Consider the following 26,853-nt stretch of genomic DNA (forward strand, 5'->3'; position numbering starts at 1 on the left):
ATGGATACCATAATACTTACTATGCAGCACTTTATCACAACAAAGGTTTATACAAAATTTCAGTGAAGTCGGCTTGATAGTTTCCGAGAAAAAGGGAGAGTAAATATGGTATCACTGTGACTAATCCTTATTAATCCCTAAGTGTGCATGGAACGCATACCATAATACTTAGTTCGCTCCACCTAATCATAACAAGTGTTCATACAAAATTTTAGCCAGATCTGTCCAGTAGTGTCCAAGAAAACATGGAACAGACAAACTAAGAGAAATACAACTCAGATTATTCAATACAAGATTTTCTTCATTACTATCAAAAGTTTTGCTCTCTTCTGCTGATATTTACAACATTTCAACTGGATACACTCCGGCTTTGTTCAGGTACTGCTGTTATCTTGGTTTGGTTTATCTGTTTTATGACATCCCAACCTTTATTAGATTACTAGCAGGCTGCCTGGCGTTGCCCAGTTGTAAATACCGTAGGCATTAGAAATAGCGTTAAATTCCTTAAGAAAAATAAAAAACCAGACATGTGCATGTAAATATTGTATTTTTTCTAAACAGTTCACTTCTTGTAAGTAAAAAAAAAAAAATACTCAAGCCGAGATCAAAACCAAAACCTAAAGACAGTGAGTCAAGTATGATAACCATTAGGCCAGCTTGACACAGTCTTTAAAAAGTGCTTTCAAACTTACTTAATCTTAACATAAGTAAGCTGTCAGGTGAAACATTCATGCATGCACATTTCTGAAACAATTGACAAACAGATAAAAATCCGATGACCTCCTCCAAGTACCAATTTTTCATTTTTGACCCCTTAGAAAACCTTCTTTCCGGTTGAAAATGGATTAAAAAGTTTTCCACATGTCTGAATACCCTACATACCAAATTGCAATCAAATTTGTTGAGTATATAGGTTGAGAAGTGTCCTCACACAAACATTCTCACTTTTATAGATATATAGATTTAATGCTACAATACACTATTATAAATGATTCCTTGTATATGTGTTGAATACTGTAATTACTGAGAAGACAAGTTGTCTACCCTTTCTACAACTGAATTTGTAGAGAAGGTGATGTCAGACCTGAATGTGAATAAATACATTTGCCACAGCTGTTGTGCACCCTTCTTGGGGTAAAAAACCACAATTCACTGCTTTTGTTTTCTGGAGAAGTTATCAACCATGACATTCAGTGATTGGAAAGGTTTTTTTTATGGTTTTTAAGGGAAAGGCGCTTTTTCTTAGTAGCATTAAATGATTCATAGTCATTATACATTAATTTCAATTTCTTTTTAAGACTCCTTTAGCTTAAGCCTTAAATTTTAGATATTTTTCTAGAATCAAAATCATGTAATGTTAACATGAAATGTAAATACCCTCCAAAACTTTTAAATGGAAACGTGACCTAACCTAACAAAAGATTTTACAAGTCATTGGTGTAACGGATCTATGCAAACAAGATTATCAAAGTACGAAACTGACTTCAAAATCAAGTGTGTGCATGTATATGTAAGGTGAGAGTGATCGCTTCTCCTCCCTAACACCCTTTCTCACAGAACTGTTGCTATTCTCATTCTATTCTATTGTTATTTCTATGGAAAGTGCTCGGCTGAGCTCTAACTTTTGATTCCTCACTGTAAGACATTCACAACAATAACTTGCCTTTCTACCACAATAACCATTCATGTGCCAAGCATCAGATTAAATTTTCATCAATGGATTATTTGCAAGGGGTTCCCATCTGTGGAACACATTACTGCAGGACCGCCTCCCTGCTAATTACAACTAGGTCATCATCAAATTCTTGTCAAGGATCGACTCATAAGCAATCAAACAGAATTCATATCACTGATTAATGTTAGTACTCCCATAGTGTTCCCAATCTTTTCTTTTAGCTGGCAATCATTTTTGTTTTATTAACCCTCATCATTGGCTGACTCTTGGTCTTGACTGTTAAACCCAGTCTATATATCTATAAATGTGAGAATGTGTGTGTGTCTGAGGACACTTCTCAACCTATATACTCAACAAATTTTTGATCTATAGACTTGAAATTTGGTATATAGACATATAAGACATGTGGAAAACTTTTTAACTAATTTTTATCCGGAAAAAAAGGGTTGCAAAAGGGTCAAAATTAAAAAATTGGTACTTGGAGGGGGGGGGGGTTATTGGATTTTTATCTGTTGTCAACTGTTTCACAACTGTGCATGCATGGTCGTGAAACATGACAGCTTCTTTATGTTAAGAATAAGTAGGTTTGAAAACACTTTTTATAGATCATGGCAAGCTAGCCTAATTGTTATCGTACTTGAGTCACTGTCTTTAGGTTTTGATCTCAGCTTGAGTATTTTTTTTTTCTCCCCACTTACAAGAAATGAACTGCTTAGAAAAAACATAAAACTTGCACACCCATGTCTCCGTTTCTGTATGAATTCAAATAATATTTATGCATATTTTATGACCAGGCAATGCCAGGCGGCCTGCTTGTAAATAAATAAATAAAATCTTGACTACACTTTTGTTATTTTTTTAGTAATTATTTTAAAATAAAACTGATTTAGATTTTTAATAGAAATAATTTTATTCTAAAATCAAGCTAACTTAATAATACATATATTTTGTTTTTAATTAGAATTGGACCCATAGCTTAATGCTTAAAAACATTAATGAAATGACAGTTCTCTGGAATTTGAAGATTCAATCCTTACTACAGGCGATAACAAAGAACACAAATTAGCAGTTCTACACAATCATGGTTGATGGGATAAGAACAATGTACTCCCTTGGACTAGATAAAATGTTTATTTTGAAATTCTGTAAAGGTTCCCGAGTTTGACAGAAACATTCCTAAACTCCACTAGAAGGTTCCCCAACTTTGAAACGATACACTTTAAGGCCAGAGGTTATATTAGCTGAAATGTTGTGAATACAACAACTAAGATGAAAGTGTTAGTTCGAGTAATCCAAATAATATGTTTTGTTTACTTTTGTTTGGTGCCCAATATAGTGTAATGCTAAATCAGTTCCTTTCAGATGCTAACATAATTAGAATTCTGAATATATGTAGATTGTATAGTTTATAATTATATTTTGTTAAGAAAAATTAACTTAACAGGAATCAAAAAGAAAAATTTCATTCTGTTAATTTTTTTAAAAAAAACTTTTGTACAAATCTTTTCAACATTTTCCAACATACAAATATACATTATATTCACTTGGTTCGATCTCATGAACTGAGCAAATCATAAAAGAAGCAAGGTAAACTTTTACACTTTTTACACTGCTGTCAATGAAAAAAAATAAAACAGATTCTAATTTTGTTTGTACCTCTGATTACGCATCAAAATTGTGAAAAATTAAAAAATATATTTTAAATTTTTGATCTAAAATGTGGAAAACTTTTATATTTTAAAATAAGGTTTCAATTTGCAATATAATGTAAAATGATCATCTACTGCCTGACCAGGAAGTGCTACATATCACTCAGAATTAGTAAACACTTTTTGCATTTCTAAAATGGTAGCCATTTTAAAATTGATTTTTTCAAACCTCTTTCCCATATTCTCCCCAGCATCACATTTTTTAGCTGAAAAAAAAGCATAACTTAAAAAAATATCCTTTATTAACAACAACACTAAAAATCTACAAGATACTACTAGTTCTGAAATTTTTTTTTTAAAACGGTGGACATTTTGGTGATAAAAAAATGGTTACTTGTTCTACCGTACATTATATGTTCAAGAACTAGGTGGTCATTTTGTATAAATTCATATATTTTATATGAACCCCAATATTATTATTTTTTATTTATTCAAATTTCTTTTTAAATATTTCTAGAGTGTAGTGTAATTGTGGAAAAAAAAAAAAAATAGCACAGAACCCCATTTTTATTTGTTTATCGCCAGCATGCGAACAAAAAGTAAAAATCAGCAGTCATCATCTCACAAGGACTGTTCATCTTCTTCATCATCACTGATCGACAATATCTGAAAATATAAAACAAATATCTTTATAAAAACTATTTTTTTATAAATGTCTAACATCAAGATTTCTACAATGTGCCAATTCTGTAAGTGAAATTGAAAAGAAATATGATTTTACTTTAAACAAATATACCAAAAATAATAAAATCACTATGAATAAACATAATTGATATGAATAGGGTTGTTGGATAAATAAGTAATCCACCCATAACACTGATCAACACAATTTTTCTACCAGGCTGAAAACCCATCTATATTAGCTAATTTTAGGGATGTTGATAAAAAAATGTCATCCATTTTTATTTTTTTTCTAGGTCAGATTTATCTGAACAAATTTCGTCAAATTTACAAGTTTTTATGTAAAATGCACAATATTCATTAGTTTTGCTAAACATATCTACATGAATCATTTCATCATAATGTAACGTTTACACACACATTAACATTTAGACACCTGAGACCAACACGTAAACTCAGTCACAAAAGAGACAAAGAATAGGAAAAAAAGAAAGAACTTTAACTCCTGTTTCAGATTTTAAGAAAAAACCCTTTATTCCTCATTCTCTAGCCACGCATGATTTCTCGTAAGGCTGTGAAATCACCCACGTCTCTAACGTGATCATCCTCCTTCTCTCTGACCTTTCGAATGTCCTCGTCTGTCTGTGCCCACGTTTTTTTATAGTCTTTTCCTTTTTCCTTAGCATAACATACTTTATACTGTATTTGTATATAGCTGCCGTATGTACGTCAGCACTTTTACAATAAGTGTTAGGAGGGGAAACCCAATCTTATCCTCCAGTGATGACAGAGGGAGATGCTCTTCTCACTTAAGTTTTCTACATTTTTAAAGTTTATTTTTAGAAATAATTTTGCTGTGAAAATGTGATCGATTCTTTTAGTAAATACTTTATTTAATCTTGAATTTCTAAAATTATTTTTAAGTAATTATAAAAAATAAAAAAACAACATATTTTAGTGTCATCTTGCCAGTATTGCTGCAGAACCACTTAGAAAATTTTCCAAAAATTATTATTTTTTACTTGAATGAACATGGAAACAAATCTAAAATCATAAATTAATTTGTTGATCTCGAATAAAAACCCTGAAGATTAGTTCATTTACTCATCAGGTCAATTTAATCTGTTTCTCTCTACTCCACCATGTTAGGAAGCTCAAGTACTAAACCGCAGAAAGTTATTGTGTTTTTGAATTTTTTAGATAAGGATTGATAATTTCGATTATTTGGACTACTGTTCTCATCTTGAGCGTTATTTTCAATGTTTTGGGTGATATAAGTTTCCACACTTTTTTTGTATGGGCACTTTTATTAATAGTACACACATGAAACTAGTCCCATTCGAAGTAATCTCCTTTGGCTGCAATGCACTTGTACCGTTCCAACAACTTCTGGAAGGCCCCATGGAAGTTCTCTTTTATAAGTGTGTCAATGACCCTAGTCACAGCCCCTTTCATCTCGTCTCATAACGACAGCCTCTAAGGTTTTCCTTGAGCTTAGGCAATAACCAAAAGTCACAGGGAGCAAGGTCTTGACTATAAGGAGGGTGAGTAACTGTCTTGATGACCATCTTGGTCAAATAGTCTGTGACAAGGATGGAGTTGTGGACTGATGTATTGTTCTGGTAGAAATGCCACTGACCCAATTTGAAGAGTCCTGACTTCTTCCGACAAAATCTCTTCCTGAACTCCCTTAAAACCTCAACATAGTATTCCTTGTTGATTGTCTGTTCAGTGGGAACCTAATCCATGTAGATCATGTTCGTGCTGTCAAAAAAAAGGGATCATCATAAATCTCTGGATGGATTTGCTCTGTCTGGCTATCTGGGAGAGCCAGCATGCTTCCAATGGAAACTGTCTCTTGGTCGCTGGGTCATAGCAATAGATCCAGCTTCCATCACAGGTCACCAGAACATCAAGAACTATGGGATCTGAATTGATCAGTTCGACCATCTCCCTACTGTCATGAAAGTGTCTTTCTTTCTGATCTTCTCTGGGACAAACTTTGCACAAATTTTCTGCATATTCAGTTCCTCGCAAATAACTGTGTGTACAGTTCCCACAATGACATTAAACTGTGCACTTATTGTCTCTATACATACATGACGGTTCTTATCCATGAAATTATCTAACCAACTCTGGTGTTCTGACTTCCTTACTCCTTCTACACTTATTATCCCTCACAGACACCCTGCCTTCCTTGAATCTCTTATACCACTCAAAAACTGATGCTTGATTCATGCACGATGGTCCAAAAGTAGTCTGAAACATTCCATACTTTTTTGTGGCATTTTTTTCCAAGTTTAAAACAGAATTTTATTGCATATCGTTCTTCTAAAGTGTCCTTATATCCAGATTGCATTTTTGAAATTCACTAGCTGTGACAATCAGGCTTTAGTAGGGTGTATTCCAATTGCTGCTGTAGCTGACTTGAAATCATAAATATTGGTCAGTCATCTCATAAGACGTATAACAATAACATACTGAATTTTTAAAAGTCTATAACAATTTTAAATGCCTGTACAAAAAGTCTAGAAACTTATTAAAGGCACTTCGTATAACCTCCAATCCTCAAGTGTATCTTGTCTACCTCGGAAATGTTTCTATTGAACTTACAGAATCTGCAAAGAATCTCAAGCCGAACCCTTTATTTAATCTATAGGTTTAGCATGCTCTCATTTCATCAACCATGGCGAGGTAGAAGTCCTAAATAATTCACAATTGTATGCTTAATATTGCTCGTATTGAGGATTGAACCTTCAACCTCCAAAGTACTTGATAAAATTCAGTTGTAAGTGATACTATTAGTGGGGGGGGGTTGAAAGTTCAATCCTCAATACGAGTGATACTCAGAATACAATTGGGAATTAGGATTCTATCTGGTTATGACTAACGGAACATGAGCATGCTATCCCCGTGGATTAAATAAAGAGTTCCATTCGAAATTCTGTGCAGAATTTGACAAGATATACCTGAAGAAGACTGGCGGTTACATCTGCTGAAATATTGTGAAAATAAGACTCGAGATGAGATCAGTAGCTATTTTATTCGCTCTTGAAAAAAAACCTACAAAATAGTGATGTTCCAATTTTGACCTCTTATCAGTTTTTTCCCCAGCTAAAAAGGCAAATTTGTTCCAGAGGTCCAAATATTCCATAAATCAAGTTTGAAGTCTATAGACCAAAAATTGACAGAAAATTACAGAGAAAGTCATTTTTATAATATATAGATATTCATATTTTTGATATATTAAAAAAGGATACGATAGGATATTTTTATGTATCCAAATAACCCAGAAAAAAAAAAGTTTCAAATTCTATTTCATTATCCTATTGTTGTCCATTTGCAAAATGGTATGACTTAAATCATGTATATTCATCATATGCTTTGTGAACAGCTCAATATGTTCATGTAAGTTGGTTCTCCAAATACAGTGGAAATAATACTTGATGGATATTAAATGTTACCAAGTCTCAGTTTCTTCCCTTTAATCATAGCTTCAGTTTTTGTGTGCAAAATGGTGCCTTTTTTTCCGAATTGGCATTGACCACTTAAAATAGAAACTTTTAGTAATTGTCTGTATTTTTGAGATGAGGTGTTTTCATTAATTGAGATTGTCGGACTGACTTCCTCATATTGGTTGTTATTGTCACAACGTTTTGGCCGTTTTGCCCTCCGGCCTTCATCAGGTGTTTTGTATCGAACTGGGGAACCGTTTGTTAGGAGTCTCGAACCCAACCCTTTATTATTATTACGGGGGTACCGTGTTCAGACTCCAGCTAGGCTTTGGGACATAGTTGCTGATTCTCTGTTTTGAATGTTACTTTTTCACTGCCTTCGTTCAGGATTGAACTCAGCACCTTTGGGTAACAATAAACTTTGATACAACGTCTAGGACCACTCGGCCATATGTCACTAGGACAATTCTTAGTTGGTTTTTGTTAATGTTAAATCTATGTTGTTATTCATGGTTTTCTCTCTCTATCAGAGGTGTCCAAATTGCATTCAGCTCTATGCTTGGTTTTCTCAGTAGGTTGTTATGTCCGAGCATGTGAGCTGTTTCTTTAAGTTTTCTCACATTCCAGTGGGTCTCTCTGTTTATTATTTTTACTTCATCCCATAGGGGGCGATGGTCCCCACTCTCCATCCAGAATGTTGGCTATACCCGATTTTTCCATCTCCCCTTTAGTTACCGCTTTTCGGTGTTCTTCCACCCTTACTTTAAGGGGGCGGCAGGTTGGAGAATACCCTCCGTCGTAACAACTACCCCGATAGCATACTATCCACCAGACGTGTTAATAGTATAAGAGAGGAGAATGAAACCCAAAAACCTCCAACGGTCTGCCTACCATACATATGAGGCATCTCCAAAAAGATTAAGAGAATATGTGCCCCATACAACATCAGGACGGTATTCAAGAGCGAGTCAACACTCAGACAACACCTGGTACAAGTGAAGCCCCGCATGGAGGAGAAAATGACCAAAAACTGCATATACTCCATCCCATGCAGTTGCAGAAAGGTTTACAAGGGTGAAACATGCCGCCCCCTTAAAGTAAGGGTGGAAGAACACCAAAAAGCGGTAACTAAAGGGGAGATGGAAAAATCGGGTATAGCCAACCATATCTGGATGGAGAGGGGGGGGGGACCATCGCCCCCTATGGGATGAAGTAAAAATAATAAACAGAGAGACCCACTGGAATGTGAGAAAACTTAAAGAAACAGCTCCCATGCTCGGACATAACAACCTACTGAAAAAACCAAGCATAGAGCTGAATGCAATTTGGACACCTCTGATAGAGAGAGAAAACCTTGAATAACAACATAGGTTTAACATTAACAAAAACCAACTAAGAATTGTCCTAGTGACATATGGCCGAGTGGTCCTAGACGTTGTATCAAAGTTTATTGTTACCCAAAGGTGCTGAGTTCAATCCTGAACGAAGGCAGTGAAAAAGTAACATTCAAAACAGAGAATCAGCAACTATGTCCCAAAGCCTAGCTGGAGTCCGAACACGGTACCCCCGTAATAATAATAATGGGTTGGGTTCGAGACTCCTAACAAACGGTTCCCCAGTTCGATACAAAACACCTGACGAAGGCCGGAGGGCAAAATGGCCGAAACGTTGTGACAATAACAACCAAGATGAGGAAGTCAATCCGACAATCTCAATCAAAGAAACTTTTAGGTTGTGACTAGTATAATTATGTTTAAAGGGAGACAACTCTTGTTGATGAATCAAATCCTGAAAGTGAGAGATTAACTGGGCAACAAGCCAGATAAGCATAGATTAAATGCAGTTTGGTTTTTATGCTTTAGGTAAAGAATCACTAGTATTACATCTATCTCGAGACAAAATCCAGAGAGGTTGTCTGGTGGCTTTGCATAACCTATGAGCAAATGAGTGGCTGGTGAAGGTTGTTAAAGCAATGTACAGAAATGCTCAAAGTCTTGTTAGAATTAACAGCACATTTAGTGACAGCTTTAATATTTGTACTCTTTTCACTCAAAACAAGACACACTGCCACTTAGATGTAAGCGGTTACTATTTTGGATCATATCTACAGGGACACTATGTAAGGAGTTGAGGAGCAAGATGTCTGTTTACATTAATGTGGGAGTACATCAGAATTCTGTGCAGTCCATTATTTTTAATTTGCATCTTAGAAGCCAGGAAGTTTTATATGGTTTGTTTGGAAGAGATCTTATATGCTGAGAACTTAGTACTTGTCTATGAAATAATGGAAGAGCTACTTATTAAGTTACAGACTTGGAGGAATGTTATGGCAAATAATAGTAAAGATTAATGAAGGGATTGGAAGGGGTGTGTGAGTTGTTGTTACTTGTAGGTTTGGTGAGGCATGATCGGATCGGGCCTTGCTGACCTTCTGTCTAATCCAAGTATGGGCAGGTTCATAAACTGCTGAACAATCATGATCCTTTCTTCAGACATCACACGTTGTCACCCATAACAGTTGACCTCTTTGGGGTATTTCAACATCTGTAGAGAGTGCAGTCAGCATATTCTGAGGTTCTGTAGCTTTAATGTTTTCATTTAACTCATAACAGATACTACCACTCCGGGCCAGATTGAACCCGTGAGTAATAGTGGTCAACTCTAAATTTCCAACAGTTCCCAAATGTAATGCAGGAGGAAGAGTGCTCAACACTAGATGACTTTTAGTTAAAGCCAGGATCATGAAATTTGAAATAAGCTTGAAGTATTTGAATTTTTTTTTCCCCTAAACCAGGCACATTGCCACTTTGGACATAAAATGTTACTATTCCAGATTGTGTCTAACAGGGGACAGTGGGGAGTTGAGCAGCAAGATGTTTGTCAGCATAACATTTAAATTTTGACAAGTTACTATAGTCAGGGAACCAGGAAACAGGGAGGGAATTCAAAAATCTAGCAGTCAGAGTGAAGAAACTTAAAAGTAGAAAGCTTTCCAGCATCTAGTGACGTCACAGTGAAGGGGGTGGGATTTTGTTGCTTGTTGGGTTAGTCGGGAGTATGTATGTCAAGGGGGGCATATGCTAGGAGTTCATCATCCCGTTAAAGTATTTAACAACAGGCACAGGGATGCAACATTTCAGCAATGAGCAGAGGTTGCAGCTTGATCAATAATGCAGGACCCATTAGATTTAAAATTCTTTTTTGGGGGCCTGACAAAGAGATAGAGACTAGTGACGGATGCAATCAGTCCAGATGTGACAACAATACTCCATGCATTGGCGAATTGTAGCTTTGTAAAGATATAGGATACTCTCAGGTATGAGTAATGCTCTAGCATGGTGGAGGGAGACCACATTCTTTGCTTCAGCTTTGGCAATGTCCTCAATATATTTGTTCCAATTCATGTGGTCTGTGAATGTTAAGCCGAGGAGTTTTAAGAATGAGCTCTCAGGTAGAGTATTATTTGTCATAGTTATCAGTGGTTGGAAAAGTTTTTTGTAAAAAAGAATTAACCAAAAAAACCTTTACATTCCATATTTATAGTTTTAGCATCAAAAACTTATTTCTGCCACTGCTTATTTCAAACTCCAATATTCATAATGCAAAATATATGAATATATCAGTGAAAGACATAAAATAGACTCTTAATTAATCCATAATAGAAAATCAACTTCAATTATTTATATGGAGCTCAAGAATGAGAGCAGGAAGTTTGAATTATTGTTGAGTGAGCTCCCTTTGGTTTTTGAGATTGTTTTCAAAATGGTAGGAAAAACAGTTTCTCCTTGTATACTTATATAATTTAATTTTTTTTTATTTAAAAACAAAACTGCTTGATTAATTTACATTATTTTAGGAATATGATATTGTTGTTTTGTCAAGGGTACATACATCATAGAGATTTTTCTTTATTTTTTGAAATATAGAGGGAACCGATGTTTTAAACAAAAAACTTAGACTATATTCTTTATATAATATATATATATATATATATATATATATATATATATATATACATGTATATATTAGTGTTGGGATGATTAATCGGAGTCGGAATTGGGAATCGAAAAAAATTGGAAGATTTGGGGGTATCAGAATTGGTATCGGAAAAATTGATGCTTATTTTCCGATGCCAAAATGATACTTTTAATTATTTATTTATTTTTTTTTATTTTGTTTAAACCAAAATCTTCCATTGCTGGTAATAATGATAAAATAATAAATATTTATTGATTTTAAATTAGCAGTAAAGCTAAAATCGATAGATCATCCCCCCATAAGTGTATTTTGACGTTTAACATGTGTTTTTACGAAAATCAGGGGAAATAACAATTTTATAGTTAAATAATTAGAGATTTATAAATAATCGGAATCGGTAATTGCATTCAGAATCGGGAAAAATATTGGAGTCGTCCCATCACTAATATATATATAAAAGAGTAAAAGTATACCTACATTCCAAGTTCCAAATATTTATTTTTCTTCTTCCAGCATATCAAAACTTCAGTATGTCTTTTTACAGATCAGTTTTGTTACACAGAAACAATCAATTATTACTATGTTAATATCAAATTTTTTTGTGCATATACCCATCAGAAAAATAGTATGTTTTTGCTTAGAAAGAAATATGTATGATAATATAATTTCAGAAAAATTTTTATGGAAAACCCAGCGTCGCATATTTATTTAAGTAGTCATCTTATTTTATAATATACACACATATATACACAAGAAAGATCTTTACATACATCCGCATCATCTGTTTCTTGGTGCATCTGCGTAAGACCAGTCAAATCCTCCAGGTAAGAAGGCAAATTGAACGCTTCATATAAAAAGTCAAATCCTCGGCTTTTGTAATTGGTGAGCACCTGAAAATAGACAATTCACAATTAATCACATCAGTTCATCGTGAAGATAGATTCAGCATTTCAAGAATTGTGTCATCTTGTGGCAAAGTCAATGCTGAAATTATAAAATGATACAATGCAAGACCATGCGCTACACCTCTCGCTTGATAATCACTAACCCCCAATGCTGTTTTACAGATGTTTCATTATGCAGAAACAATCAATTATTACTATGTCAATATCAAATCTTTTCATGTATACTCTTCTCTTCTCGTTCTGTGTCATCATCTCTGGTACATCCGTGACTGCTGAGGGGGTGCACAAGCTCACAAGTATAAAAATAAAATAAAATAAAATAGAGAAACACAGAAAACACATACTGATACTTTCTGGGTGTGTGCGTGACACCACCGATCCTCTAAACGCTAAGGTTCACATCTACATCTACTGTTCAAGCTATGATCGTCAGTCAATTGATAAATTCATTTCCCTACCTTTTCCGAGCTACAACCTGCTTTCAACTAAGTCAAACTCACTACTCCCCTCAACTGTGTCCAGCTGGCAACTGTCGTCAACTGTAGTAAACCCAAAACTGTTCCCAAACGTTCCCAACTGTCATGAACTGTAGCAAAACTCAAAGTGTCCGCAAACCAACTCTTATATCTACATCTATTGTCTAGACCTTTTGTCACAAGTTGACCAAAAATCCAATGTCAGCTTCCTTTTGTGTGCCTTTATGAACAACTTTCTAGCCATTATCTGAAATTTCAGACTTCATGGCAAAATTAGCATTTTCAGTTTTCAGAGTGAACTGTCAGAAGAGAGAAAAGGAAAGCAGAGATGAGGAAGAAGAGAGAAAAAAAAAAGAGAAAGAGAAATAAAATCCAGTCAAATAGGGTGAAAAAAATAAGGAGGTAAGGCTCTAACAATTTGGCAAAAATCAGCTTTTTCTTTATACTGGTACAGTCATATGAAGCACTGATCCTTTTGGATAAACTATTATAGAAGCATGAATGTTATGTTTTGAATAACAGGAAGGTTGGCTGGCGAAAGAAAACTTGTATGCAAGTGATTAGATAAGACTGTACAAAACAGAATTTGGAGGCAAATTGTAAAAAATAAAAAAAAAGATGTCTAATCCCTTAATAAAGGAAAAGTGATGTTTTTTATATATATATATATATATATATATATATATATATAAATTTATACATACAGAGAGAGAGATTTTTGTAATATTTATTACTCATCCATATACATATACTTCATCTTCATAGCACTCATCAGTATGGTTAGTAAATTTATATCACTGGTTGCTGGACCGACAAAGTTACTTTAAGGAAGAAATAATTAAAAAGCATTGTAAACTTACTATGTCTGAACAAGCAGTACATTTGCTAAAAGACCTGGCAGCTGGCAAAACAACGTGGTACCGGGACAAGAAACCTCGAATCTGAAAGAAAAGTTAAAATGTTGATGACTACGACATGCTTTCATACTTTTAGATGGTCTGGAGAACTCGGTTTTCTGTTTTATTTTAATTTATTTTATATCAAGGAAACAAATATTTTCATACTGCAATATACAGTTTCATTTTTATACGGAGACAAGTCTGTCCTGAAGACATGGTTCATATGAAAGAGAATAGTCTTTTGAATCCTTCTCTGGGATTATAATGCCATGCATTTTAATGTGGAATTAATAATTTTAATAATAGTTTTCTTAATGGATCTTTTTTTTGTGATTTTTGTCAAATTTGTAACTAGGTTTCGGACATTTTTGTTCGACTTTTAATCTTTGTTTGGCATATATAAAAATTTGTTCTAAAGGTAGTTTACTATTCGAAAAAATTATGGTTCATTGTATAAAAATGCACACACACACACACACACATTTATGCAGGTAATAATATTTAATAATAAAAATTAAATAAAAATACGTCCCATAAAAAGTAAGAGGCAACTCATTCACACACACACATATATATATATATATATATATATATGAATAACAAGAAGAGCTTATAGCTCTTTAAAAATTGTATGGTAGCAAAATAAATAACAGTGTTTCGAAGCTGTTAATATCACTAAAAACAACAACAAATCATATATATATATATATATATATATATATATATATATATATATATATGTATATCCTGGGAAAATGGTGGGGTCCTTCTACTGCTCCAGAAAATATCTCACTACTGGTGCAATTCTCTATTTGTATAAAAGCCAAGTACGCCCAAGGATGGAGTACTGCTGCCACATCTGGACAGCCTATCCTGCCTTGACAGAGTACAAAATAGACTTCATAGCTTAGTGGGGATGCCCTTTTATCTTGCTTGCAGCCTCTCTCCCACAGAAGAGACATTGCGAGCCTGTCTTTGTTTTATCGTTATTTCCATGGCAAGTGCTCGTCTGAGCTCCAACACCCCCCCCCCAAATCTTTCACAAGAAACACCCGTCTGGCTGAAACTACTGTCAATAATTTTCCCCATTCTTTATCTGTGCCTAAATCCAAACGTAGATTTCATGAGCAGAGCTTCTTTCTCAGAAGTGCACGACTGTGGAACTCTTTTCCGTTTGCCTATTTCCCACCTGACTACAACTTGGATGTCTTCAAGTCCAACATAAACAAATTCCTGACAAACCGCCCCCTTAAGTAAGACACTCTATCAAATCTCCAATACTAATGATTACTACAATACTATCTCATTGATTACTGTACACACAATAACCCTTATCCCTGAGTGGCCTTCGGGCCTTGATAAGTAGTGACCTCCATGTAAAAAAAAAAAAAAAATATATATATTATAATGGGATAATTCTAACATTTTTCATAGTTCAGACACAATTACTGATTCTTTCTAAATATTTAATCAGAGATTTATTCCTTTTTTTTATGTTTGAAAATATATATGGACATTACATGTGTACAGATCTCCTGCAGCCCACACCACTAAACTGCTTACGACCAAACCTGGCAGGATGATGGTCCCCCATCTAGGGATGATGTACACTATTTTCCAAGGTAAAGGTCAAGGTTACAATCTCTCTCTCTTTACACACACACACACTCTCCTACAGCCCACATGTCTTTGCTAGTATAAAGATATTTAGGCTAAAAACAAAAACATTTATTTTAAAGTCACCAAATTTGAAGACTGTCTTACCTGATGAGGAACAACTCCAAGAGAAGATTCAGTGTCTTTTAAGAAAGAATCATTATCTGCATTTGTACAGGCGGGAGCATTTAGTCTGAAAAAAAAAGTCAGGAGCATTTTATATTACAATTTCTTTACAAAAATAACTGGTTTATCAGCATGAACAGATTTCTGATGTCATATTCAAATTTTAGGGTCACACCATCACTTTCTCTGCTACCTTTCGATCAGGTGTCAATCAATTTCTCCTTATGTTATTTCAGAATTTTTCTTCTAGACTAATTACTCTATCAAGGCTTCAGACGATTTGACCAAGATGGGCATCAAGACAGTTCCTCGCCCTCCCTATATCTAGACCTTACTCCCTGTGACTTTTAAATATTCCCTAAGCTCAAGGAAAACCTTAGAGACTGTTGTTATGAGGCAATTGAGCAGATGAAAGAGGTTGTGACAAGGGTCATTAACACACTCACACAAGAAGAATTCTATGGAGCCTTCCAAAAGTTGTTGGAATTGTACAACAAGTGCATTGCAGCCGAAGAAGATTACTTTGAACAGGAGTAGTTTCATGTGTGTACTATCAATAAAAGTGCCCATATGAAAAAGTCTGAAAACTTATTGAAGGTACCTTGTGTGTATGTGTGTGTGTGTATATATATATATATATATATATATATATATATATACTAGCATGGATACCCAGCGTTGCCAGGGTTAATATGAAGCTCGGTTTCGCCACACCTGCTATACTAAGAATATTGATCAGTTTTTCATTATTATATGTCAACTATCATTACCCAACAAAAATTTCAAAAATAAACGAACGAATAAAAACACGAAAATGTAACCCCCCCCACACACACACAAACAAAGAAGTATGTGACAAACTCTCCACCAGATATTTCGGCAGAAGGGATACCAAGAGAAGCTAGTCTCCAGATATTGAGCATCTTTTTATGATTATATTCCAGTTTATGCGAATTTCTTTTCTGCTACCTCAGTCTAGAAAGATTTGTTTACAGTCTGTTGCAACAAAAACAAACTATAAATAATTCAGTTTCAAAAATACCAAAGTAAAATTTGTGTTAAGCGAATGTTTGTTATAAAAATGCTGAGTTATGAGTTATTGTGTTATTAAAAGAAAAAAATTAGTTACGATGTCAAAAAAAATGTGAATTAAAAAACTGGTTAAAAAATGTAAATGAAAGTTTTTTTTGTTTTTGTTTTAAATAAAGAATCGTAGTTGAATTGAATTGTTTGTTTATTCTAAATTGCGAAATCACGGAAGTTATTTTATTTAAACTAATTCCAAAAATAATGCTTGAAAGTTTTTAGTTTTAATACCCGCCGAAAAGAAAACAAAAAGAACAATTTTCGTGCCCAAGGGAAATAACTCAAACTGATTCATAAAAAAAATCGATGTCGGTAAAAATAAATTAATTTAATATGTTATCAATATAAATCAAATTTAAATAATAAACTTAAATAGAACACTTAAAATAATTCTCTCACTATAAACAATAACTAATACACTGCTATTTAATAAAGATTTTCCTTAATGTAATATACAAATGACGTCACCTCTTTAATCTTATAGTTTGCAATTATCATAGTATATATAGGAATGAATAATCTGATAAAGTAATGGGTTTTTGTATATATTAATCAACTTGACAGAAATACGAATTTATATATATAGATATTATAGGTGACTTTGAATTTAATATCACTTTGATATTTCATCCATTGGAGAAAACCGGTTCAACCTGGCTGGGGTGAATGCAATACAACAAACAATATATATGTTCTAACTTTCCACATATACCACAAGCCTACAAAAAAATATTACATAGGACTTCTATTTTCTCTACAACAGCAAATTTAAAACGGGTCACATAATAGCTTTCTATTACAAGCTCTGCAGTTCACAACACCTGAGTGAAGAATACCAACACATTGAGTATTCAATCCAAATATTGAGTATTCAACACATTGAGTATTCGATCCAAATATTTTAATTGCTAACAAAAGCTATCAACATACAAACTAACACCAAACTCAAGAAAAAAAAATACAGATCCTGCCTCTTATTTCAAAGCCAATCACCTTGCAAACAAACACACATAACAAATATTTCTACAAGGCATAAATGAAACTAGAAATTTCTGTCAGACATCTAATCAATTCACTTTTTTGATACTTTGTTCCTATTTACTTTGCCTCCCTATGAGGGCAGAGTTAGACACCAAGGTCGTTTTTTTAATGTGGAGAAAGGAACAAACATTTTAAATTGTCTCAGTCATGAAGGATTTCTACCCCACTAACTGAGAACAAAAAAAAATTAAGTGTAGTATCAGAACAGATACATTTTGATCTTGGCCTGTCTTTCCAAAAACTGCAAACTTATTGAACTTTCTTTCTGTTAACTATTTTTCTTCTACCTATAGCGTTGAACTTTTCAAGACTAAAACTAATAGGCATCTCCTGTCTCTGTGGTAACCATCTTCTGTTCTTTTTAGCTCCTTATATCAAGTATGACTATTCACCTCTTTTTAGTATCTGCGTACATTTGGGAAGTCATTTTTCATTAATATAAATTTATTTAAATATGAAAGAAATTTAAAAATAAAGTTTTAAAAATCCTCGCCGTAAAAAAACAAAACAAAAAAACTTGCAGAAACATACAGAAAAATAGAAACCTTCGTACCCATCTGGATGTTGTAAAATGGAAACCAAGAGCTCAACGGCCAAAGCCGCTCCGATCATCGATATTCCTGGTCGAGAAACAGTACACTGTTGATCTAGACTTCGATCTTTCGTTGACTAAAAAGAAAAATAATTTTTGTTAAAAAATAATTTTGCAAACATTTAAATTTGAAAAACAAACAAGAAACTTTTCTAATCCTAATAACAAGAGCAGAAGTTAGTCATAAGATTGCATATTTCTGCCTGACTACATAAGGATCGGCCAAAGTCTTACGTGTGTCATACTATATAATTTATATATATATATATATATATATGTATAATTTATATATATATATATATATAATATATATATATATAATATGAGCAAACAGTTAATGAAATATGTTAAAAAAACACTTTGAAATGAGTTAAAAACATATTTAATCTGAAAAGGAAACACTAGATAAATGGATAGTCCTTAATCCGCGGAGTTTCGAAGAAATACTCTCCTTCTAATCAGAGGGTAGGAATTAGCAAAATGCAGGATCGGATTTTGCATGCAGAAGTATTTGATGAAACAACAAATAAGTCAAAGATCTTACTTGAAAACAAAATAAGTTAAGCAGAGGGAATATGGTAAAGAAAAAGGTGATTACACATTAATGGATAGTCTGGTGGAAGATAAAAAAATCCAGTGACTGTAAAATCCAAATGTAAAACTTCAAGAAAGTTAAAAGAATTTCCATTTGTACAAGTAAAATCCAAAGAAATCCCGTAATTGGAAGAAGATGGTCCATAATAATCCAAACGCAGAAATCCATGGAATAATTCACAAAAAAGTGTGTACAAGGAAAAAATAATATATAATATATATATATCAGGCCAAGATCAAATATATATATATATATATATATATATATATATATATATATATATATATATATATATATATATATATATAGTGAGAATGTATGTATGAGGACACTTCTTAACCTATATACTCAACAAATTTCTGATCTACAGACTTGAAATTTGATATATAGGGTATTCAGACATGTGGAAAACTTTTTAATTAGTTTTCATCTGAAAAAAAAAAAAAGGGTTGCTAAGGGGTCAAAATATGTTTTCTGTTTCAGGAATGCAATGTATGAATCGTTCACATGACAGATTATTTATGTTAAGAATAAGTAAGTTTGAAAACACTTTTCAAAAGATACGCATTCCAATTTAAAATTCAATCAATGCTTCTACCATGGAAAACAGTATTCTGAATTTCCAATCGTATTGCCAAATATTCTTCCGGCATTTCAGAAACAACACCACAGATAACAGCATGCGAACTTTCGTTAATTTTTTTTTTTTTCTCAAACTTAACATCATGTCGAGGAAAAAAAAAAAAAAAAAAAATTCTGACGAAGGAGTATAACTCTGAAATAAATTAATTTTAAACAAGTAAATACTTGTTTATTTTCATAATATTCTGCTGTAATTTGGCTTTCAAACATATTTCATATGTATTTAAATTTAAAATATAATTTATAGTTTTTAATTGTGTTCTATATATATATATATATATATATATATATATATATATATATATATATATGAGAAAGAGAGAGAATAACGATTTGTTGTACTGCGATCTTGCAACCATGTTAATCTACATTATTTTTTGTTCAGGTTGATAAAATTTGAAATGAGCTTTTGTGATTACAATTGCACAACACATGCAAAAAATAAAAATGTAAACCTTTTCATTTTTTTCTAAATTTTGATCGATTCAATTTCATGCTGTTTTTTAATGATTGTAGCTGTTTTTATGGTGTAGCACTCGTAATTTTTTATCTATTCTCAATTTTTATTTTCAATTAATCTATTTTCATAATATTTGAATTATTATTTAATACCAAACATTCTGTTGTATCTAATGACAAATCATTGCTATTACTTAAAAGAAAATAAAACTAAATTGATAAAAAAAAATTTTTTATGGTATTCATGCAGAATACTAATTATGGTATTATTTTTTTTTAGATAGGATTTTCAATTTAAATTCGATTTTTAAGGTATCTTTTGTTAATTAAATTGTTAGGTGAAAGTAAAGAATAGTTACAAAATGCGCTGCCCATATTTAGAATTTGTTTCTAAGTAATACCATTATTTCAGCACAAGACATATTCTGCATAAATACCCTTATTTTTTTTTTAAATTCCATAATTGAAAGAACATATAGCTTACATTTCCAGGTGCTACAACATCATTACAGAAATAGCAACCGAGTTTGTCTCCAGGCATCTCTCCACGAGGAATTTCAACATTTTGATCCAATTGTTGTGAACATCCTTCATTGACGTTTCGAAGACCATGACGAAGGACAAGGAATGTGTCAAAGCCCAGAGCTGCATTAATTACAATCTAAAAGGAAAAAAGAAAAAAAAAATGGATGTTTAACTCTTTATGATCTGGTTGAACTAATTCATTCAGTCATAAATAAATGAATATAAGGGCATAAATAAAGTGGGAATTGATTCAAACATGCCTTGTACGTATTAGTTCAGTATCGGGGTAGATGCCAGATACCTCCAGACTGCAACTATCCTTTGCTTACATTTAGTTTGCTGATATCTGTCTCGGATAGTGGAGGATTCGTTTGTTGTCATTAACACATTTTTTCAAGCACTAAGTTTATGAAAAAAATCTCAATGGTAGTTTCACTATTAAACTTCATAATGAAAGATTGTTACAGTGCAAAAGTCTCAAAATCATCATATCATAACCCTTTAAACTAACTAAAATTAAGAAATATTTTTTAATCATCTACATCATAATTCAAGTCATAAAGGGTTAAAAGCTAGATTTGTATCTATTAGTCAGTTGATCAACTATTGATAATGGAATAATTGATACTCTGCCCCGAAAACCCTTTAAGTTATGGAAGCATATAATATGTCCTTATCTGTTTTGATACTACAGTTCATCTGTTCTGCTGTTATTGATAAAAGATCCATAGATGGAGACAATTTTAATTTTTGTTCAAATCAAGACGGCTCCCCCTTTTGGAGAGCTGAATTTTTTCCTATTTACTTGCGTCCTCATGAAGGCAGAGTTAGACACGTGGGAGGGCTAAAATATATTGCTCTGATAACGTGTCTCGCGTTACTGCATTTTGTATCATAGCGTGTCGATTCGATGAGATTGTTCGGTGTTGCTCAGGAATGAGGCGTATCGATTCAACAATATTGTTCAGTGGTGTGTCTGTCGACGGTATTGTTGGGGAACGTGTGTGTTGATTTGGCAGTATTGTTCGGGATTGTGTGGACGAATTTGTTCAGGACTGTGCCTTCACTGGTGATATAAATATACATTTTTTTGGGGGCGCATTCTCTTCTCTTGTGAAGCAACAGTTATCAGCCGCCTTTTATTTACATTTCATAAATCGGAATTCGACTGTTCTTTTTGTTTTGCATTTGATGCGATTCCAATCCAGCTTAAAATGTAGGATGCCCCATTGTTTCCATGACCCCAACTCTTGATCAGAATGTGGGTTGATGCCATTGCTCAGCAATCGCGATCTCTGGCATTGCATGTGTGCATCTACATCCGATATTTTCCATCACCTATCTAACATCAACATCCTCTAAATCATAGGCAAGTACTAAATCATCAACAACTACAAATGATAAAAATAAGTCCATTGAAAAAATGAAAGTGTTTTTTTCTTTTTTTTACATGGAAATCACTACTTATCAAGGCCTAGAAGCCACTTGGGGATAAGGGTTATTGCATGTACAGTAATCAATGGGATAATATCGTAGTAATCATTAGTAATGGAGATTTGATAAAGTGTCTTACTTAAGGGGGCGGTTTATCAGGAATTTGTTTATGTTGGACTTGAAGACATCCAAGTTGTAGTCAGGTGGGAAACAGGCAAATGGAAGAGAGTTCCACAGGCGTGCACTTCTAAGAAAGAAGCTTTGTTCATGGAATCTACATTTTGATTTAGGCACAGATAAAGAATGGGGAAAATTATTGACAGTGGTTTCAGCTAGTTGGATGTTTTTTGTGAAAGATTGGTGAGGGGGGACAAGAAATCGGAGCTCAGACGAGCACTTGCCATGGAAATAACGATAAAACAAAGACAGGCTCGCAATGTTTCTTCTGTGGGAGAGAGGTTGCAAGGAAGAGAAAAGGGCATCCCCACTAAGCCACGAAGTCTATTTTGGACTCTGTCAAGACAGGATAAGCTGTTTTTAGCAGCTCCTATCCAGATGTGGCAACAGTACTCCATCCTTGGACGTACTTGGCTTTTATATACATAGAGAAATTGCATCAGCAGTAAGATATCTTCTGGAGCAGTAGAAGGATCCTACCATTTTTCCAGCGATCTTGGCAACAGACTTGATGTACATGTTCCATTTTAGGTCACGAGTAAAGGTCAATCCCAAAAGCTTATCAAAAACATTGAGCCTCCCCTAGATGAGAGCCATCCATTTCAATTGATGCCAGATGGGGATCAGAGCGTTGATGATGTAAAGATAGGAGCTTGGTTTTAGATGCATTAAAAGTAACCAGCCACCCCCCCACTGTACCATGCGCTCAAGATCAGAACATATGAAAACCATACAAGCCATATGTAAAAACAATGAGACTATCCTGTATCTCTACAAGGCCACCATTCATCCACGTATGGAGTATTGCTGCCACATCAGGACTGGTACATCTACCAGTAGTCACTCCCTATTGGATGGGGTCCAAAAAGAGTTTTCAATCTAATAGTTCCCGCTCTAACTAAGCTCCAACCCCTGTCCCATCACCGCAATGTTGCATCTCTGTGCCTGTTTTACAAGTATTTTAATGGAATGTGCTCTGATGAACTTGTTGCACTTGTGCCCCCTCGACTTACATATCCCTGACAAACCTGCTTAGCAACAAAATCACACCCTTTCACTGTTGAGGTCTTTAAATGCCAGAAAGCTTTCTACTCTAATAGTTTCTTCCCTCGAACAGATACACTTTGGAATTCCCTTCCTGCTACCTAGTTCCCTGACTGTACAGATGTTCAGAAGTTTAAATGTAAACCAACATTTTTTTATTTGTTTTATTACATTTTCACCCCAAACAAGGCACATTGCCACTTTGGTGTAGGGGGCTACTATCAGGGACATAACCTACTGGGGTAATATGCAGGGAGTTGGGCAGTAAGATGTCGGTTCACATTACACTTGAACTTCTGCATGTCAGTACAGTTGAGGAAGCAGGGAGCATCTTGTTGGTTTGCATTTAAATGTAAAGGTTTTAAATGTATACCAACATCTTGTTGGCTACTATTTGGGACCAAGCTAGGCTGGTTAGTCATATAGAGTCAATTTTCTATCAATTTTTATATATTATAAAGTTGTGATTTCTAAAATGAAAAAATATATCCATATGATTTGGGTGCATCAGCTTGACTCAAAGCCAAAACTTCTGAAGAATATATACACTTGTGCCCGATATTATTCATACCCCTCGGATCTTTGAGATTTCTATAAGAATATTGCTCAAACCAGAAGATAGACAATATTAAAGGGATTTCAAACAATAAATCAAGCATAAGCATTTAATTTAAACTCAACAAATAAATAAATTATGCAAGTTTGAAGCATTATACTAAGAAAAACAATAATGGCACTAGTTCAAAATTATTCATACCTCTCTTACTAATAGTCAATAGCATGCCCTTTATTCTTAATAACTGCCTGTAACCGTTTTGGATATTTATCAACAAGGTTTTTACAAGCATCAACACTGATTTTTGACCATTCTTCAATGCAGTAGTTCTCTTAATCCCTCAAATTTCTAGGTTTCCGCTTTTTAACCTCAGTTTTCAATATGTGCCAGAGGTTTTCGATAGGGTTCAGGTCAGGACTCTGGCTAGGCCATTCCAAAACATTAATGTGATTATCCTCAAACCATTTCTTGACTATTTTGGCAGTATGTTTTGGATCATTATCCTGTTGAAGGACCCAGTTTGGTCCTAAATGGAGCTTCTCCGCATCCTGTCTAATGTTTTTCTGGAGTATCTCCAAATATTGCTCCTTCTTCATGGTTCCATCTATCTTGACCAAACTACCTGGACCACTAGCTGAAAAGGAGCCCCAAAACATTAGGCTACCACCACCATGTTTCACCGTGGGTATGGTGTTCTTTGGGTTGTAAGCTTCTCCTTTCTTCCTCCAAACGTAAGAAGCATCCATATGGCCAAACAATTCAATTTTTGTTTCGTCAGTCCACAAAATACTTGAGAAAACGGACTCTGGAGAATTCACATGGGTCCTAGCAAACTTTAGACGTGCTGCAAGGCGTTTTCCGGTGTGCAATGGAGTCCTTCTTGGTCTTCTTCCTTTCAGACCATTTTCATGCAGAGTCCTTTGCAATGTTTGCCTTGATATTTTTATGCCAGAAGACTCCAGATTTTCTAAAATGTCCTTAGTAGTGGTGGTTGGATTTGCATTAACACTTCTTACAATATTCCTGGTGGCTCTAGCAGACAGTTTCCTTTTCCTTCCTCTACCAATCAAGTTGTTTGTTGTGTGGTGGCTCTGGAATTTTTTGATGATGCTCTGTACTGTTGCTGTAGGGACCTCAAATTTCTTGGAAATTGACTTGTAACCTAAACCATCCTTATGTGAATTCACAATTTTAGTCCTAAGATCATTACTAAGCTCTTTTTTCTTCCCCATTCTAATAATTTTTATTCTTTTTTTGGTTTTCAGTTGATATCATTTTAATTTCTGAAAAATGCAAAAAACGAAATGAAATTAATCAAAGGTTGTATAAAAGCATTCAAAATAAGAATCAAACAGGAAACAAACAGTCAGAAACTCGATTAATACTGGAAAAATAAGGGGGTATGATTATTTTTGAACATTGCAGATTTTATAAATAGCTGTATATTTCTTTTATTACATGTATCCCGAGATTTTAAAATGACGAAAATGATCAGAAGACGTTTATTAAGAATATGTATCAATATGGACGTAAACAATAAATTCTTACAAAGTTACACCTAATAAACTCAATTTTCAAGAGGGGGTATGAATAATATCGGGCACAAGTGTATATATATATATATATATATATATATATATATAGAGAGAGAGAGAGAGAGAGAGAGAGATAAATAACTTGAGTTCCATCAGCTATAATTGAAACCGAAACCAAAACTTATGAAGAATTCTTAGTAAAATCATTTATTACAAAAAATGGAAGTACATAACAATTAAACAATTCAATTAAATAACACACATGCTATCGTAATAATACATAGATAATTGTCAGAAAGAATTGGAGAGTCATAATTTAGTCCTTTTTTTGTCGCTAAGGAGTATTATCCATCTGAAATGTTACAAACAATCATAGAATACTCACCTTCTGTTTGGAGGCTCCAATAATAGTTGGAAGCCATCTACTCTCACGAGTGTCCATAAGGAGGAAGATGGCATCATGTTCTTCGATTAGCTTCTCTAAAGTTTCTACGTCTTTCTTTGCTTGTTCAACACCACTTACTGAAAATAAAGACGTGGTATAGTGTGAGAAACATCAAGTGAGTGATGCCATGGTGAAAGTCTGCGGAAAACGGTCAACCTCTTTCTCCGTAGACTGTTGAGTGATATAGACGTGTATTAAGGGTGGTTGTTAAACATACATGTAGGGAGGAGGATGTAGCAGATTAAGAGAGAAGGGGGAAAAAAATGAAACTAAAAATTAAATAAATAATAATTTATTAAAAATAAATGCATGAATAATTAAAAACATAAGTTAATAAATAAATAAATTATAAATAAATAAATAATAATAAATAACACTAATAAAAAAGTCACTAAATAATTTGGTTAGAAAAGAAAGACATAAAATGGACTAAATTTATTAGTCAACGAAAGTAGAGAGAAAAAAAAAGGTAGAAAAAACACAAAAGAAGAAGAATAAGAAAACCGGCATGAGAGGAGAGCGAGTAGAAGTCGATGATGGAAGAGAAGGAAGAGGAAACTGTCGTAAAATTAAATGCCAAATAGATTTAAAAAATTATGTTATTGTGATGACTAGCGCTATTCACTGTAACATATATATTACTAGCCTGGGTGCCTGGCGTTGCCCGGGTGTTAGGTGGTGTGTGTTGAGCAAAAAAAAAAAAAAAAATGGTATTAGGTAGGTAGGCAGGCAGGCTCGAACCCGTACCGCAAAAAAAGGAAAAGAATGTGAAAAAAAAAGTGACGATTTTGCTGTTGCCCCCATCACTAAACCGGAAGTGACAAATGTTTAAATCAATCAAAAAGAGGGGATGACTTTCGAAAAAAGCGACCCCTACCTGTAGAACAGTGCCCAGTTAAGAGTGAAGGAATTAATTATAAACAAAAAGATAAATGTAACAAAAACTATTATACAGTAAACAGAATGATCTAAGGGAGATAATAGTTTTTGTGCTAGCAATACACCATAAGTTCAAAGATATATTTTTGTTGGTCAATATCAAGATTCAGAAAAATCTATATTTACCAAGATGCTGTCTGTTGTGGTTTGTTTGAAAAATGCTTTATTAGGCTTGACATTCATTGTGCTTATTTACGACCAGGTTTCATTCATTTCTCATTATTTGGCCAGAGTTAGATTCTAGCAAGACCACCCCAATTTCACGTCCCTTTCAATTTGGTGT

The 26,853-nt window shown here is 33.8% G+C and overlaps 1 protein-coding gene across 1 annotated transcript in view; it reads right to left on the minus strand.

Annotated features, from left to right (window-relative positions):
* Positions 1-3,379: 3,379 nt before the first annotated feature.
* Positions 3,380-26,853, minus strand: part of LOC145243975 (ubiquitin-like modifier-activating enzyme ATG7) — a 93,453-nt gene continuing 69,979 nt past the window's right edge. The window contains exons 14-20 of the mRNA XM_080107110.1: positions 25,572-25,708; positions 20,400-20,576; positions 18,181-18,296; positions 15,483-15,567; positions 13,680-13,760; positions 12,209-12,328; positions 3,380-3,990 (exon numbers count right to left, since the gene is read on the minus strand). Of these exons, the coding sequence (XP_079963236.1) occupies positions 3,946-3,990; positions 12,209-12,328; positions 13,680-13,760; positions 15,483-15,567; positions 18,181-18,296; positions 20,400-20,576; positions 25,572-25,708 (761 nt within the window). The 3' untranslated portion in view covers positions 3,380-3,945. The remainder of the gene's footprint in view (positions 3,991-12,208; positions 12,329-13,679; positions 13,761-15,482; positions 15,568-18,180; positions 18,297-20,399; positions 20,577-25,571; positions 25,709-26,853) is intronic.

The sequence above is a fragment of the Euprymna scolopes genome, chromosome 22 (genome assembly GCF_053919585.1).
Source record: "Euprymna scolopes isolate OS-2025 chromosome 22, ASM5391958v1, whole genome shotgun sequence".
NCBI lineage: Eukaryota > Metazoa > Mollusca > Cephalopoda > Sepiida > Sepiolidae > Euprymna > Euprymna scolopes.